General features: G+C 29.6%; 1 protein-coding gene across 1 annotated transcript; it reads right to left on the reverse strand.

Annotated features, from left to right (window-relative positions):
• Positions 1–6,890: 6,890 nt before the first annotated feature.
• On the reverse strand, positions 6,891–11,296 carry LOC123301330 (cytochrome P450 3A19-like). Its single transcript, XM_044884067.1, has 7 exons — positions 11,206–11,296; positions 10,888–10,957; positions 10,702–10,828; positions 10,548–10,628; positions 8,677–8,917; positions 7,130–7,309; positions 6,891–7,057 (listed from the first exon to the last, which is right to left on the reverse strand). The coding sequence occupies exons 1-7, from the start codon at positions 11,294–11,296 to the stop codon at positions 6,891–6,893; spliced, it is 957 nt and encodes a 318-aa protein (XP_044740002.1).
• Between the last annotated feature and the right edge of the window lie 8,556 nt (positions 11,297–19,852).

Here is a 19,852-nt window from a genome sequence, read left to right on the forward strand (position 1 = left end):
TTTTAAAAATACAATTTAAATTTTTAAAAGCACCATTTACATAATATCTCTATCTCTATATATTATAAATGCGAAAGTACGCATGTTTCTTTGTTTGTCTGTCACGCTTTCACGCTAAAACTAGCGAATGGTTTTTAATGAAATGTACAGCAATATTCGCCATGGGAACTGATTCTAACGCTGTCTGGTGGTAGAAAATAGAAGATGTCTATGACAATAGACAATACTTTATTTTTTTTTATTCCACTCATTATCAAAATATAAAAAAATAATTCAATCATAGCCATGCATAAATTTGACTTATAGTCATAGACAGCTTCTATTTTCTACCACCAGACAGCGTTAGAATCAGTTCCCATGGCGAATATTGCTGTACATTTCATTAAAAACCATTCGCTAGTTTTAGCGTGAAAGCGTGACAGACAAACAAAGAAACATGCGTACTTTCGCATTTATAATATATAGAGATAGAGATATTATGTAAATGGTGCTTTTAAAAATTTAAATTGTATTTTTAAAACAGATTCTTGAAAATTAACTAATGTAATTGAGTTTGAAAAAAACTCTAATAAGATGTTGTATACACTCATAAATAAATGAAAAGTTATCAATATTTTATTCTTAGTTTATAAATAATTATAAACTAAGTTATAAAAAATCGCGCGAAGTAGCATTTCGCTCTGCAACTAAGTATTCACCGTGATACTTTTGAAAATAATTTTTTACATCTGTGTTTGCTGCTTCATTAACGGATTCATTATTGTTCTCACTTTTTAATCGACTACAAACAAAAAAGGAGGAGGTTATCAACTCTACTGTATATATTTTTTTTTGTGTGCTACCTCAGAACTTTTAACTGGGTGAACCGATTTTGATGATTCTTTATCTATTTGAAAGTTTTCGTGTGGTCCCATTTCATTCTGGTCCAGTTCTGATAACGACATCCATGAGAAAATCATAAAAGTCTTAAATTTGCATTAAGTATGCGTGACAAGAGGGCGAATAACTCAATATTACGCCAACCGATTTCGATGATTCTTTTTTAGTGTAAAATAATCGATTTTCAACGTTTTTCCACAATTTACTCGAAAACTGTACTTTTTAAAGAAAAATTAAATTAGTCCAAAGTTATCGGGTATAAAATTTTATCATCGACTTGTATGTATAAACTTTTTCAAATTTTTCATATTTTCTGAAAATACTACATCAAAATACAATTAAGCATGTTTTTGGTGGTTTTTATAGTTTTTCTTTCTAGTGGTAAAAATTATAAAGCGGAAAAATTATATACAGAGTCTCTAGCTCAGTTGGCTACATATGGAAAACTTTTTTATTATAAGTTAAAATTTATTCTTTATAAAAAGCTCAGCTTTCAAAAATATTAACATTCAGTTATTCACTTTTGAAATCGAATATATAGGGTGTCTACAAATTGAGAGCGTTCGATAGGAATGTTAATGGTCGTTTAGAAATGTAGACCACTTAGAACAGATAATAAGGGAAACGGTTCAAGAAATCACTCCTGAGATATGTAGGAGTGTATTTAAACAATTTTGTAACAAATACAATTACATGTATGGAACGCGAAGTTGTACACGTTGAGGCAAAAACGAAATGAAGATAACTGTTTTAACTTACGTCTACAACTTTGGACTTGAGTGTTTTTTCCCTAAAATGTATAGTTTTTGAATAAATTATAAAAAACACCGGGAAAAGCGTGGAAAATTTATAAAAGCTGAAAAAATTCATCGATTTTCAATTAGGGGAGAGATTTTACAGCGAAAATTTTTAAGTTTCCCATTTTTATCAATACCAATAAGTTTAATGGAATTTTACGTCGAAAGCAAAATACCGCATCTTTCTAGCATGTATAGAAGAAAAATGGTAGTTTTGGGGGAATTTTTCCCATTATAAGGAATGTGCGACATATATTTTAAAGTTTTCTGTTAATTTTACTTTATTATTTTTTTTCTGTTAATTTTACTTTATTTTCGTAAAAAACCCCTATTATTTTAGCGTGAACAGAATTGTTTTAGAAGAAGTTTTAGTGGTTCAGCGTTTTAGGCCTGAAAACGTAACACAACAGAGTCACTTTCACATTTATAATATTGGTTAGCACATCTTAATATCCTGGAGCGTATTTACAATATATAAATTGCCATTTAATAAATATTATTTTATAATTAAACTTTAATAACCAGTAATACATGTCTACTTGTAAAATAAAACAATATTCCTTGCAAATAAACAATAACTAACTATATTTTAGAACTTTTACACAGAATTAATTAATCAACAATTATTAAAATATTGATTATTGCCAAATTAATTTTTATCGCATTTTCGAACGTGTTCTAAAGTCGTTGGTATGTGGCAACTTCATTTTTTATGAATATATATGTCAAAACAAAAAAAAAGAGCCTTAAATGAATCCGTTACGATGATTTTCTGAAGTATATTTTTCATTTGAAGAAATCCGGATTTTTGACAAAAAACTTGTATATGTCAAAAAATATTCAATAGTTTTACTTGAAAAAATTTGTGTGTGGATATTTTTTCTATAACTATCATTAAAATTTGACTATTTTTGGAGAAATGAGAATAAAAAAACAAAAAAAGACGGTTTTTCCCCATTTTGTCGAAAATTATAGGGTTATGTTAGAAATTACTTGTATAAAAGTTCTAGATTTTGGCGTGATCAAGAACTTTTTTACTGAACACATTTCATTTTGACCGCAACTTTAGTTGGAAAACGAATTATACAAATAACCACCCCTTTTTCACCTCCCCCCCCAAATACCCTTCAACTTTCCTGCTGGGAAATAGGCTTATTTTATATTTCTTAAAACCTCCTTCACCATTTCCAATCGTTAAACTGCTGTTTACAATATATCTTTTTTTTTAGTAAAATTGTGTTAAAACTAGAGTGATACCCATCCGCTTCGCTGGGTTTAAAAGTAAAGATTGATAAAGATTGCTCTCGCCTATCCACTTTCTATAACACTCGAAATAATGGTAAGGATTATTTTACATTCTATTTTTTTTGTGTATGTATAATAGTAATTATTCATTGAGTAATATCAGAGAAGATGTCTGTGAAAAATTTTATATTGACTATTTTTACAGAAATCTGTAATTTATGGTAATGTCAAATGTCCAATTAAATTCAATTTTTTTATTTTTATTATTATTTTTTAATATATCTTTATAAATTATAGTTCATGTGTTATTCTGATATATGAGCTATATTGCTGTACAGTTCCATTAAAAACCATTTGCTAGTTTAAGCGTGAAAGCATAACAAACAAACAAACATGCTTTTTTTCGCATTTATAATATAGTAGAGTGAAATTACGCCTCGTGTATGGATTAAAAGTTCAAGCAGCGAAACTTTGATTGAATGATTGAATTATTTTTTTATATTTTGATAATGAGTGGAATAAAAAAAAATAAAGTATTGTCTATTGTCATAGACATCTTCTATTTTCTACCACCAGACAGCGTTAGAATCAGTTCCAAAGGCGAATAGCTCATACTTCAGAATAACACACGAGATATAATTTATAAAGATATATTAATAAAAATTTTAAAAAATTAATTTCATTTGACATTACCATAAATTACAGATTTCTGTAAAAGTAGTCATTTGACATCACCATAAATTACTGATTTCTGTAAATAGTCAATATAAATATATCACGACCATCTTTTCTGATATACTCAATGAATAATTACGACTATTATACATTTAAAAAATAGAAAACCATGCATATATTTTACCTGTGTAAAACATCCTTACCATTATTTCGAGTGTTATAGAAAGGGGATAAGCGAGAGCAATCTTTATCAATCTTTACTTTTAAACTCAGCGAAGCGGGTGGGTATCACTCTAGTATTTAGATATACGATTAAATAGTTACATAGTAATTTAAAATGCTTTTTTTATATTTTAAGATGGTATGAAAATAATCTAGAAAAACTGATGGGTTTTTGTTATACAGCGTTTTCAAAAAATCACACTCCTATGTTCCAGCCTGTATAACTTAATCCCACCAAAAACATAAATGTGTAAAAAGGCGTAGATGTCACAGAATCCCAATAAACTCAATTACGTCAGCCCAAAAAAGTTGTAAAATCCCGTAGAGAAAAAAATTCTTCGAAAAAAATTTATAAAAATGATATAAATTTATTGAGTAACTTTTCCCTAGAGAAGCATTAAAGTATTACATTAGCAACATTTCGGTGACTTCATACCTACACGCACCTGTATAGGAGAACAAAAGAAAATCGTTAATCCCCTACTACCTCCCTCTTCCCCTCTAATGTTATGACGTTATAATTTTTTCACAACTTTTTTTAAACATCAAAATTTAAATTTAAACAATCAAAGTATTCTTCAGATAAACGTCAAGCACCTACTTAACAAAGGCCTAATTTTTTTACTAAAGTACGAAAATTATTGGTTGAAATTTCTTGTGTAAGTTTCTCCTTAGTACGTATTTATTTTATATTTTACTTCGCAAGTTTTTATTTTTGGATTCGTTTTTCTATTCCGAAAACTTGCGAAGTAAAATATAAAATAAATACGTACAAAGGAAAAACTTACACAAGAAATTTAAACCAAAAATTTTCGTATATTGCTAATTTACGAACTCGACCTCACTTTTTACGTGCTGAGTACGCTATAAAAATTTCATCTTGATATCTCTTTTCGTTTTTGAGTTATCGTGTTGGCAGACAGACGTGCAGACGGACAGACAGATATTATGTAACTGAAAATATTTAGGCCTTATTCATGGGTAATACCCACAGCTTAATTTCATATAATAGTTCTGCACATGTATTGATCCTGAATTTTACAACGGCTCATACAGGGGCCTTATATTTTGTAAGTGCCCATATTTGGGTCTTATATATTAGAAGTGCGCACAGATTAATCACAAATTATAGTTCTGCGCATGCATTTATCCTGAATCTTACAACTGCACATACGCTGAATTTATATTTTGTTACTGCGCATGTGTAGGCCTTATATATTGCTATTGCACACATGTGGATTACATGAAATAGTACTGCGCGTGGGTTGATCCTAAATATTACAACTGCGCATACAGGGACCTTATATTTTGTAAATGGGCATATTTTGTCCTTAAATATTGAAAATGCGCATAAATTAATCACAAATTATAGTTCTACGCATGCATTTAACCTGAATCCTTGAACTGCGCATTAGCTTAGTTTATATTTTGTTACTGCGCACATGTAGGCCTTAAATATTGCTAGTGCGCACATGAGGATTACATGTAATAGTACTGCGCATGGGTTGACATGGGTTATAGATAAATCAATTATAGTGGAAGTGATGGAAAAATAATAACGCCACTTACCTTACCATGTTTTGTTATCAAATCTAAACATGTATACAAAATATCAACTCAATCGGTTGAGGGTGTCGGTTTTAAAATTTGGTTGCAAAATTATTTATTGTTGAACATAACAATTCCATTGTTTTTAAGAAAATAAAATTCGTTGCCATAGCAGCGGTTAGTTGTGAACGCTACAAGAGATATGATCAAAATGGTTTAAAACTTCTTGTGCGAATATATTTATACTTTTTTTAAATTTAAGGACAAAAATTGCTTGCTTTTGCATTAACGAAAAAAACAGGACTGGTTATTTACTTTCTCGAGGGAAAATGATTGTTTTTTCGAAAAAATGTTTCAAACAAATGTTGTTTATTTTTATGTAAGGAACATTTTTTACATTTACTTTTGTTCTATCACTTACCGTTTTCTCGAAAATTGCAATTTCATATTTTACTTTATTTGCTCTTCACGGGAAAACAATTACCTTTACAAAAAATTTTTTCATACAGAATTGTTTAATTTGATGCAAGGAACATTTCTTAAATTTAAACTTTTGTTCTATCTCTTACAGTTTTTGCTATAAAGGCAAATTAAAATTTTCCTAATTAATGTGACAAAATCACTTTAATGTGTTTTCTACATGGTACTTTGAATTTGATAGGGTATTATTGTTTCGAAATATTTTATTTAATTTTTATAATATTTTAAGTTGGAAATATTGAAATACACAATTAATTTTTAATTATTTATTTAATATTTATTCAAATTTAATCAAAATTTAATAAAAATTATATAAATAACAAATTTTTAAGCGTATTTTAGTTTTCCCATACAAAGTGTATAGGAAAAAAAACTAGCCATCTGATTGGTTCATATTTTAACATTGATTTTTAAATGGGGTAAAAATGCACCTTTAATTAGTGAAATTTCCCATCTCCCGTTAAAAAATTTGATATTTTTTCTGGGGTATGATTTTTCTCTAATTTATTTTAACGAAAACCGCATCTTTATACCATTTCTCAGTTTTGCTGTGAATTTATGTCAGTCAGTAACAAAATTTCGGGGCGTGGCCGTTTTTTGACGCGTTATTGCTCGGAAACGATGAGAGCCGTGAACGTGAAATTTGATTTACGGCGTCCCAGAGTATATATCTACTAAAGTTGAAAATTTCAACATTATAGCTTAAACAGTTTCTGAGATATAAGGGTGTGAAAAAGGTCTATTTGACGTCCTGTATATATAGTCACAGCAAAAGCATACACATTTCACATACATCATCATCTTACATTACACTTTCAATTTTCGATTTTCCATTTTAAACTAATCTACGCTTCGCACTGCTGTGCTATATGACTTTAATATTCGAATTTTTTTACTCGAAAAGTTTGAATGTTTTTTTTTTTTTTTTTTTGTAATACTTCGAATTTTTAAAAATTTTTGAGTTTTTTTGGTATAAAGAAATTTCTAATAAAAATTGACTTTATTTTACTTATGTCTATCTATTTACAAAAATAACAAAACATCTTATGATTTATATCGTGGTGTGATTCGTACTTGGTGCCCATTAACTAATTTCAGTGAAATCGCTGCTTCAAACTTTAATGTGTCCAAATTTATATCGGTGTGAAATTCATACCGGCTTAATAATGCAGCCAACGTTGTTTTCATAAAGATCCATGCATATCGACCACCTAAACAAAAGAAATTAATCTAAATTCGTCGCACACGGACGCACCTAAATATTTTAATTTGATTTTTCATACCAATACAATTTCTAGGACCAGCACTGAATGGAATGTACGCGTAAGGGTGACGATTTTTTATATTTTCTGCTGTGAATCGTTCTGGATCAAATTTTAATGGATTTTCCCAATATTCTGGATTTCGATGGATAGTAAAGATTGGAATTAATATAGATACTCCTTTTGGAATTATATAATTGCCTAAAGATGTTCATAATTCCGTTAATTTGTTTTACTTTAAAACAATAAACCGCACCCAAAAGGTTGAATTTGCAAAATATGAGGAATCCAAAAAACTCATGCTACCAGATTTTGGGGACTCGAAAAAGATTTGTCATCCGACCTACCTTAAAATTTGTAAAATGTTCATTTATATGTAAACCTTTTGTCCTTTTGTTACTTAAGGTAGTACTATCGGTAATAGACTTTGCACTCAGAATTTAATGAAACTTGGCATGTTTGTCCATTATTATATCATAATTTGACATTGATCCTTATGGGAAATCACAGATTTTATTTTATTTCACAAAACTGGACGTTCAGATTTTCAGTTCTCTGAAGGTCCCTAAAAATTTAACTGGTTAATTTTGATATAATAATGGACAACTATGCCAAGTTTCATTAAGTTCTGAATGCAAAGTCTATTACCGATATTACTACCTTAAGGATGTATGAGCATGACAACAATGTTTGATTTAAAGGCTCAAAATTTTTTTATAGGTAGACTTTTGCTCAAAGAAAATGTGGTTAAAATTTCAGCTTAGGTATCCGTGCAAATTTTTAAGAAAAAAGTCATTAAAAATCGATATAAAATGCATTGGCTCTTATGGAGGAATCTCAAAAAACTACATATTTTGAAAGTTTTTGATAATTTTCACTTGGAATGAATGAAAACAAATTAAAAAAAAACTTCTTAATAGAAAATAAACATAGAAGCAATGACATAGAAAAGAAAAAAACCAAGTGTCTCCGTCCATATAAGGGATGTAAGAGCAGGGTAGATTTAGGGTTGAAATTATTTTTATCTTATTTTCAACTTTGATGATGAATTTTAGTATAACTTGATGAATGTAGACGAAAAATAAGAATAAAATTTTTCGATACCAGCCTTGGTTTACCAAACATCGAAAGCTTAATTTAAAAAATTTTCAATTTTCGATATTTTGAAAAATACGCCAGATATCGAAAAATTGTATTCTAACTTTTCGTCTTATATCGCCAAGTTATAACATAATTTATCATCAAAATTGAAAATATCAATTTTTTAAATTTGTGCCCCCACTACCGTGCTCATACATCCTTAAGTCAGCCGCGTTGAAGGTTTTTTTCCTTGATAATTCTACGCAGTTTTAATTTTGAAATAATATTAAAATTTCTTGCTAAAATCTTCATCACATTATAAAGACATTCTGTTATCCAATTTTGAAATTTTAAAGGCTTCTTAAGTTTTTAATGCTTAATAAACTCTAAAGTATTGATTGGAGTATCAATGGCATCTGGATTTTGGGTTCAATTTTGCATATTCAACTCTCACCAAAACCTATAATTGCGTTATAAGCAAATATTACCAATTTTAATATCTTGGGATGGCTCTCTTACAATTAGTGGAATCGTTGGAGTTAATCTCATAGATTCTTTTAGAACCATCTCCATATATTTGAGCTTTGGTAAATCGTCAACATTGATTGAGTCTACATTTATGTCACCAACAACTTCCAATATTTCATTATATACTTTTGTTTGTATGTCTTTATATGCAGCCAAATGTAATAAAACATAGCTGAGAGAAAGTGCTGTTGTATCATAACCCTTAAAATAGTGAAATTTTATTAATAGTTTAATATTTCTTTAATGCTCCCTCAAAGGAGGCTGGAAAGTACTTGATTAAAATGAGGGAAAATTTTCTAGCGTGCAATGAAACTAAATATCTAAAAGGAAAAAAGTGTTGCATCTTTGAAAAATTTTCCACAATTGTAAAACCTTCGTACCAAAAAAGCGGCCATTCAGGGGGGTGCTTAACCCCTTTTTAGGGGTTAATCTTATAAAAAAATTCTAATAAAAGTTCTAGCTGATTTAATTGTGCATATGTTTGTTTTTTAATTCGACTTTCTAGTTTCAAAACTGACCGAGATATGCCAATTTTAAAATGGTGTATTTTTTGCTCATTCAATCACATGAAAAAGTATCTATCTTAGTGTGATCAAAATAACTTTTTAAATTTTTTAATTCTGAGTACGTCACACCGTCGGCTTGAGTTAAAAATAAAAAAGCGTTTAATAAGCTTAGGCGCCGTAAAAAGGCGAAAAAAATGAGCTGCGAATGAACCCGATTGGTCCATTGATGTCTCCACAAATTAAAAAAATCCATCGATTTTGCTCGAAATTTCAAAACTTCATAAGTCTTGTTGTTTTAAAGATTCAAAGCTGAGATTTAAATGGATTGTAGCTTTTGTGTCCATGAAGTATCACACACAATTTCAGCAAGATCGAATGTACACTTTTTGCAAACCGCAGCTGAATGCAAAAAACAGGACTTTTGTAAAATGGCCCTAAAAAAGTTGTGGTGCGGTAACGCGCTATTTTTTTACGATATCATATGCTTCAATAGTTAAAGTAATACCTACTAAAGTGCCAACCTCTTATCTTTAGTAAAAGTTACTAAAATATTAATTTTAAATTACTATTATTTTAAATTATAACATTAAATATAGGATGGGAGTAATGGGAGCAATTATTGAGAGACAGAGGTTATGTGACATTATAGTATGATGCATATGCATTTAATATTGTGATGCACTTACTATATTGAACTTTTCCTGCTATTTAGCTGCCTTGATGGATTATGTTTTGCTCTTTCGTAAGGCAAGAGTAAAAATTTACTTTTTTTTTATTACCATGATTTTTTATTTATTTTGTTGTGATAAAGGCAATCTTCAAAATTAAGCCAAAAATTTGAAAATGACCTTTTTAGAGTTTTTCCAAACATTAAACTTTAAAAAATTTTAAATCGTTCTAGCTAGGTTGAAATATTGACTGCAAAATGTGACTCTTTCTGACATCTATTGGTGATGAAATAAAGTACATTACCGGCAGATTCAAATTGGTGTTTGTGTGGAGACATCTTAAATGATTCTTATATTAGTGTTAAATTATTATATTAGGATAAAAAATGAGCCTTTTTAACTCAAAAAATACCGAGTAAAGCTCGCGGGTCATCCAGGTACTTTTTCTTTATAGCCAAACATATTATAATCAATTCTCCAAATGGGAGACAAAAGTAACCATTGAATTTTCGCTTCATTAAGGACTTAAGGTTAATAATTCAAATAACATACCGCAATAATGATAAAATTAGTTTCATTACGTAATTGTTCTTCCGAAAAATTCGAATTATTTTTTGTAAAATCCATTAAATATTCCAAAAATGGTTTTTTGTATACATTACGGTTGATTGCTTTAATGTTAATTGACTCATTATTATTTATAACGTTTGCCATAAATTTTTGTTTTTCCGAAATAATCTGTAAAGAAATACAGATATATTAAATCCTACGTTAGTGTCACAGCTCGAACACGAAAAATGAAATCACCAACTTTTTTAGTAAATTCCTGCGTATGTTCACGATTTTTTAATACCATTTTATAATCTTGTGAGAATCGATAAAATATATTAAAAAACTTGATTGGATTCAAGTATGGAGCTACTACAAGATACAACGAACTAAAATTTATACCAGAATTAGAAACAATTTATATTAATATTTTCACTTTTATATTGACCTGTGTACAGCATGAAAGTAAGAAGATCCATCATCTTCATGCGAGTTTATATTTACACCCATTGTTGACCCTGAAATCAAATTTAATTGTTATGTTATTCATTTCTTATGCTGAAACCTGGTAACCGATTCAACACAACGATTTTCGCGCCTATGCCCCGCAAATACCTACTGAAATATGTGTAATCAAACCAGTCAACTAGCGTACGAAGGATTTCATACCATCTTACAAGTTATGTACATAGTAAAGCACATAGTTTACACTATGTACTTTTTATTAGATAGTTTTATAAGAAAACTAAAATGAATGCGGAGGTACCTAATATTTTGTATGCGGAACCCCATGCTCGCACTTTACCGGTATTTGTTGTTAAAGCGGCAATAATAATCCACTCGCTGTCATACGTCATACCTAACAGGTGCAGTCTAACTTTTGCGGTGTATGTGATATGGCCTGCTGATTGACAGACGAACAAACAAACAGCAGAGTCTTAGTAAAAGGAATCCGTTGTCTACATTTCGGGAACGGAATCCCAAAAACTAATATTATTGCAGGAAATCGGAAAAGACGCCGCGTGACCTTCATTGCGAAAATAGCATTTTTCATCAAAATATTGACACTGCCTTTTATAGTAACTAGTCTCAACTACTTTTCTACTATTCACATATAAGCCGTGGAAACAAATGGACATGACAAATCAACCAACATTTTGAATCATTCCAACCCTCTGGGCATTTACCAGACTTATTCCTTTGGCTTCCGTTGCTTGTGTGTATTTTAAAGGGCAATTAATATACTCAACCAAAGTGGAACAAAATTTTACCTAAATTTAAAGCAACTGTCTCTCTGCGAATCATCGATTTTTGAACCGCAATACCTCGTTTGAAAACTTTTACTTTCTAGCTTTGGAATCTATTGCTAAAAAATGTTTATCGCCCCTTGCACAGAGGATTAAAAGGGTGAGAAATGTTATTCCCAAAATTTTAAAAATTAAATTACAACATAAAAAATTCCCGTACGAGGTTTCTGGACCAAGATATTGGCTTTCCAAGAAAAATTGACACTGAATTTAAAATCCTGTATCTTTTAAAATACTATCGCACTGTAATTTTTTTCATGTCATACGAAAACGTAAACTACATTTTTTTAAGCCCTGGCACATTGTTTTGTAAAAACTTTTATTACACCCGCATTTGTTTTTAAAACATGTAAAAAAGCAGAATTTTTTCATATTTTTGGCGTTTTGTCACCTATTTAAGACAGCTTCTATTTTCTACCACCAGACAGCGTTAGAATCAGTTCCCATGGCGAATATTGCTGTACATTTCATTAAAAACCATTCGCTAGTTTTAGCGTGAAAGCGTGATAGACAAACAAAGAAACATGCGTACTTTCGCATTTATAATATATAGAGATAGAGATATTATGTAAATGGTGCTTTTAAAAATTTAAATTGTATTTTTAAAACAGATTCTTGAAAATTAACTAATGTAATTGAGTTTGAAAAAAACTCTAATAAGATGTTGTATACACTCATAAATAAATGAAAAGTTATCAATATTTTATTCTTAGTTTATAATTATTTATAAACTAAGTTATAAAAAATCGCGCGAAGTAGCATTTCGCTCTGCAACTAAGTATTCACCGTGATACTTTTGAAAATAATTTTTTACATCTGTGTTTGCTGCTTCATTAACGGATTCATTATTGTTCTCACTTTTTAATCGACTACAAACAAAAAAGGAGGAGGTTATCAACTCTACTGTATATATTTTTTTTTGTGTGCTACCTCAGAACTTTTAACTGGGTGAACCGATTTTGATGATTCTTTATCTATTTGAAAGTTTTCGTGTGGTCCCATTTCATTCTGGTCCAGTTCTGATAACGACATCCATGAGAAAATCATAAAAGTCTTAAATTTGCATTAAGTATGCGTGACAAGAGGGCGAATAACTCAATATTACGCCAACCGATTTCGATGATTCTTTTTTAGTGTAAAATAATCGATTTTCAACGTTTTTCCACAATTTACTCGAAAACTGTACTTTTTAAAGAAAAATTAAATTAGTCCAAAGTTATCGGGTATAAAATTTTATCATCGACTTGTATGTATAAACTTTTTCAAATTTTTCATATTTTCTGAAAATACTACATCAAAATACAATTAAGCATGTTTTTGGTGGTTTTTATAGTTTTTCTTTCTAGTGGTAAAAATTATAAAGCGGAAAAATTATATACAGAGTCTCTAGCTCAGTTGGCTACATATGGAAAACTTTTTTATTATAAGTTAAAATTTATTCTTTATAAAAAGCTCAGCTTTCAAAAATATTAACATTCAGTTATTCACTTTTGAAATCGAATATATAGGGTGTCTACAAATTGAGAGCGTTCGATAGGAATGTTAATGGTCGTTTAGAAATGTAGACCACTTAGAACAGATAATAAGGGAAACGGTTCAAGAAATCACTCCTGAGATATGTAGGAGTGTATTTAAACAATTTTGTAACAAATACAATTACATGTATGGAACGCGAAGTTGTACACGTTGAGGCAAAAACGAAATGAAGATAACTGTTTTAACTTACGTCTACAACTTTGGACTTGAGTGTTTTTTCCCTAAAATGTATAGTTTTTGAATAAATTATAAAAAACACCGGGAAAAGCGTGGAAAATTTATAAAAGCTGAAAAAATTCATCGATTTTCAATTAGGGGAGAGATTTTACAGCGAAAATTTTTAAGTTTCCCATTTTTATCAATACCAATAAGTTTAATGGAATTTTACGTCGAAAGCAAAATACCGTATCTTTCTAGCATGTATAGAAGAAAAATGGTAGTTTTGGGGGAATTTTTCCCATTATAAGGAATGTGCGACATATATTTTAAAGTTTTCTGTTAATTTTACTTTATTATTTTTTTTCTGTTAATTTTACTTTATTTTCGTAAAAAACCCCTATTATTTTAGCGTGAACAGAATTGTTTTAGAAGAAGTTTTAGTGGTTCAGCGTTTTAGGCCTGAAAACGTAACACAACAGAGTCACTTTCACATTTATAATATTGGTTAGCACATCTTAATATCCTGGAGCGTATTTACAATATATAAATTGCCATTTAATAAATATTATTTTATAATTAAACTTTAATAACCAGTAATACATGTCTACTTGTAAAATAAAACAATATTCCTTGCAAATAAACAATAACTAACTATATTTTAGAACTTTTACACAGAATTAATTAATCAACAATTATTAAAATATTGATTATTGCCAAATTAATTTTTATCGCATTTTCGAACGTGTTCTAAAGTCGTTGGTATGTGGCAACTTCATTTTTTATGAATATATATGTCAAAACAAAAAAAAAGAGCCTTAAATGAATCCGTTACGATGATTTTCTGAAGTATATTTTTCATTTGAAGAAATCCGGATTTTTGACAAAAAACTTGTATATGTCAAAAAATATTCAATAGTTTTACTTGAAAAAATTTGTGTGTGGATATTTTTTCTATAACTATCATTAAAATTTGACTATTTTTGGAGAAATGAGAATAAAAAAACAAAAAAAGACGGTTTTTCCCCATTTTGTCGAAAATTATAGGGTTATGTTAGAAATTACTTGTATAAAAGTTCTAGATTTTGGCGTGATCAAGAACTTTTTTACTGAACACATTTCATTTTGACCGCAACTTTAGTTGGAAAACGAATTATACAAATAACCACCCCTTTTTCACCTCCCCCCCCAAATACCCTTCAACTTTCCTGCTGGGAAATAGGCTTATTTTATATTTCTTAAAACCTCCTTCACCATTTCCAATCGTTAAACTGCTGTTTACAATATATCTTTTTTTTTAGTAAAATTGTGTTAAAACTAGAGTGATACCCATCCGCTTCGCTGGGTTTAAAAGTAAAGATTGATAAAGATTGCTCTCGCCTATCCACTTTCTATAACACTCGAAATAATGGTAAGGATTATTTTACATTCTATTTTTTTTGTGTATGTATAATAGTAATTATTCATTGAGTAATATCAGAGAAGATGTCTGTGAAAAATTTTATATTGACTATTTTTACAGAAATCTGTAATTTATGGTAATGTCAAATGTCCAATTAAATTCAATTTTTTTATTTTTATTATTATTTTTTAATATATCTTTATAAATTATAGTTCATGTGTTATTCTGATATATGAGCTATATTGCTGTACAGTTCCATTAAAAACCATTTGCTAGTTTAAGCGTGAAAGCATAACAAACAAACAAACATGCTTTTTTTCGCATTTATAATATAGTAGAGTGAAATTACGCCTCGTGTATGGATTAAAAGTTCAAGCAGCGAAACTTTGGGGTTTTTCTTTTCACATCAAAATAAGTATTTGTTGAAATTTTTTACTTTCCCGGAGTGGTGCAACATGTTTAAAAAACAAAATGGCGTCAAAAATGGAATTTTTTTCAGAAATTTTATCATTTTTATTTTATATTCGCAATTTTATATTCACATCGGTGGATATCCAAATTTGGTAGGTTTGTAGTCAATGTTAAGAACTACTCCTCATATTTTTGGGGGGGGGGGGTTGTCCCTTGAAACTGTTGTTGAGATCAGCGACCCCAAAAACCCCTTTATACGTCATAAAAATTTTGAATTTGCAAAAATATGAAAGCGGGACGGGGAGGGGTGGATGTTGTAAAAAGGGCTATATTAATAAAAACATCAAAAGTTTTGGGTTACTTTAGCATTTTAAACTATATTGGCCTCTTTTGAAAATCTTTTAAGATACATTTATTCCACACACCCCTTCCCCCTAACAGCGCGGGGGTTAAAACTTAAAAATTTTGCTTTAAACCATATAGACCTCTTTTAAAAATAGTTTTCTGAAGCCAAAGCAAAAAACACCCCCCAAAGCCAGTACATACACCCCCCAAACAATTATTTCCAGAAAGTGTTAAATTTTCCGTTTTTCGCAAAAATATGGATCAAGGAGTCATTTTACGGGTAAGCCACTTATTATAAAATCGAAAGATAATAAAAAATGCTACAATTTTAAAAAAATAACCCCGTAGGACAAAATGGCATAAAATGGCAGCCATTTTAAACAATTTACTAAATTGGAAATTTTGGCCGAACTATGTGACGGATTTCGCTAAAATTTTAACCGAAAGTTGTAAGTAATGAAACCTACTATTGATATTAGTTTCATTAAAATCAATCAAACATTTTTCAAGTTACAGTCAAATGAACTGTTTTACCATATGTATGTATACATATATATATAACTGGGAGGGGAAGGGACGAACCCCCCCCCCCCAAAATATGAGGAGTAGTTCTTAACATTGACTACAAACCTACTAAATTTGGATATCCACCGATGTCCCCTTTTGCGAATATAAAATAAAAATGATAAAATTTCTGAAAAAAATTCCATTTTTGACGCCATTTTGTTTTTAAACATGTTGCACCACTCCGGGAAAGTAAAAAATTTCAACAAATACTTATTTTAATGTGAAAAGAAAAACCCCAAAAGTTTCGCTGCTCGAACTTTTAATCCATATAACAGCCTTTTTTTGCTTAGATTTACTCCAGTATTTGGTAATTTGCTACACTTAAAATTATGTAACTAGTTATAGGTACTAACTTTGGCATGAACAGGAAGTAATTAATGTTCGAATAAAAACTGATCTTTAAAAATTATTAATATTTTTAACTATATGCTTAAATATTTTCAAGAATTTCAGATGTTAATGTTATACCTACTAAAAAAACTTGTTTTCTAATCAAAAAATTTTTTTAAAAATCATAAAACACGTGTTTGTATATCATTATCCGCTCACATAACAATATGATAATGAATTCAAATAAAAACAAACATTTTAATTTTATTTTAAACAAACAAATAAAATTATTAATTTTAACATAGTTGTCCATTATTATATCATTACTTCAAAAATTAAAATAATAAAAATGCACTAAAACGTAAAAAAATAACGACAATATAATCTATATATATAAAAAGAGAGTGTTTGTTTGTATGTCCCCGATTTTCCCTAAAACTAACCATTGACCTGCGGTAGGGGATTATGTCATTGGGTAGCCCTTAGGCTCCCATTGTGAATAAGGGAGTTTGGTGGGGGTGGAATTAAAAATGATCTAGAAATTCATAGAAAATAGATTAAAAAATAGTTCTAATAGTACAATAGGAAATTCTGGAATGTTCCATGGATTTCTATCGAATTTTCTAGAATTTTCTCGAACATTCTGGAATGTTCTATGGATTTCTATCGAATTTTCTAGAACTTTCTCGAATATTCTCGAATGTTGTATGGATTTTTATTGAATTTTATCAAACTTTCTCGAACAATCTGGAATGTTCCATGGGTTTCTGTCGAATTTTCTAGAATTTTCTAGAACATTCTGGAATGTTCTATGGATTTCTATCGAATTTTCTAGAATTTTCTCGAACATTCTGGAATGTTCTATGGATTTCTATCGAATTTTCTAGAACTTTCTCAAATATTCTGGAATGTTCCATGGGTTTCTATCGATCTTTCCCTTACTTTTCCGTACACACAGAGAGTATAGACATAATATTGGGATCGGCCAAAAAAATCTTACTGTTCCGTACACACAGAGAGAATTAAAAAAAAAGTCTTTCATTTAACAATTTTGATATTTAAATGTGCAAAAACAACCCAGCGAAGCGGGTTTAACAGCTAGTATAGTTATAATTATTGTTATTTTTGGAGTCGGTGTCAGCCAAGTTAATGTAGCAAACTGTTCTTTCAAAGTTGTTTTCTTGGCTGACACCGCGACCGACTCCAAAAATAACAATAATTGTAACTACATTATATTGTCGTTATTTTTTACTTTTTAGTGCATTTTTATTATTTTACTTTTTGAAGTCGGTTTTCTTTTTGTTAAAAGTTTTTTTATTAACCCCCGAATCAAAAAGAGGAGTTTTTTTACTATGTGTGAGTGTCTGTTTGTGGCATCGTAGCTTCGAAACGGATGAACTGATTTAGATTTTTTTGGTTTTGTTTGAAACTTAATTTAATGGGGAGTGTTCTTAGCTATGTTTCAAGTTTCAAGTACGAGCTTAGGGTTCCATACCCGAAACATTTTTCGGGGATTTTAAAATTGTATTTCACTAGAAATAAGTTTAATCAAGTAATAAGAAAATTGTTGCCCCACCCCCATTTCTCAACTTTTGGGTCTTTTTACAACCTCTCAAACCTCTCTCTCTTTCTAAACCAAAATTATCTCTCACATTTGACTTTTGACCGGCCATTGTCATTGACCTTATTGACCTACGATCTTGATAATTAAAATTCCAAAAAATTGATTTATAGAACTTTACTTTACGTGTGATATCAACAAAGATAACTAATAAAAACCAACTCACACATGTATTGACACGGGGTTGGATCTTCCCCAACACTACGAATACTCGATTTTAGAAACAGGCATGCCCCCAAACACTTCCTAAAAATTTCAGCCATTATGTATTTCTTTCAAGTAAAACGCATATACAAGTTGTATACAAGTTGATAATACTCATAACGTCCACCTGCCAATTCAGTGACTCGCTATTATCTTTATAAAGATAATTTTATTGCAAATGCGGTAGTATATGATTGCGGTAGTTGATGATGTAATATCGGTCAAAAAAATTACAAGCTTTCCAAGTTTTTATATTTTTATTAAAAGTGGTCTTGACCATATTTTCCTAGGCAACCCATTACAGGGATATTTGTTAATATTCTAAATTTCATCAAAAATAACTTTCATTCGGTAAGCAGATGGGTTAAAGTCGACCCCATTTTGTATAGTATTTCTTTTATTTTGTAAAACTGTAGCTATATGACAAATATTTTCGTTTTACTAATATTCACAGTGCGGAAGTTAAGAAGTTCACTTGTGGACTTATTATGAGATCAACTCGATAATTAATATTTGGTAAGGTAAATAATCTTATGGTTTCGTGTTATCTACATGCTATGAATATAGATACAGATATAACACCGTAACCCAGGCAACTAAAACTTTTTTCAAACAAAATAAGTGAAATTTACAAAATTTAAAAAAACTCCGACAAATTTTTCGGGTACGAAACCCTAAACTCGCATTTGAAACACATCTAAGAACACTCTCCATTAAATTACCTTTCAAACAAAACCAAAAAAATCAAAATTGGTTCATCCGTTTAGGTGCTCCGGTGCCATAGACAGACAGACACACAGGCAGACACGCACACAGACACCAGAATAAAAATTAAGAAATTTTAATGAAATATTCATGAAATTTAAATTTGGTTCAAATATTTTTCTTCCGTAACTTTAATGACTGGACATTTCAACTAAACCATTATTTTAGTAATTAATATCTTTTTAATTACCCAAAATTAATTAATAAAAGTACAAATTCAGTGAGGGCATTTAAAAATTTCTAAAACGGAAATTCAAATTTTTATACGGACGTGACATCATTGTACGGGCTTGTCAAATTTGTTGACATACTGTATGATATTAATTACTTACATTTTATATGGTATTTCATTAAATTATACTATTCTACATCTTTTTATTAGAAAACTTAATAATAACAAGTGTAAATTCTTTGTTGTAAATTCATTTTTTTAAAGTGTAAATTATACATTGAACTGTCACCAATTGACAGATCACGTACTTATACGTCATCAACAGGGAGCGTCAAAAAACTGCGTTTAAATATCTCAAAATTATCAACCGTGTTAACAATGAATTAAAAATATAAAAAAAAAACATGAATATTCCCTATTACGCATAACTATATAATTAACTAGCCCCACTTAGGTATATTTGTAAATATTCGATATTTCCTTCCCACTTTCTCGCTACACCTTTCTACCCTCCGAAGGTTAAAAAAATTTCTAAATGTAATTTAAAACATTCTGACCAAGTTTTGAACTATTAAAAGCCATAATTGAAAAATATGA

This window comes from Chrysoperla carnea, chromosome 5, assembly GCF_905475395.1.
Source record: "Chrysoperla carnea chromosome 5, inChrCarn1.1, whole genome shotgun sequence".
NCBI lineage: Eukaryota > Metazoa > Arthropoda > Insecta > Neuroptera > Chrysopidae > Chrysoperla > Chrysoperla carnea.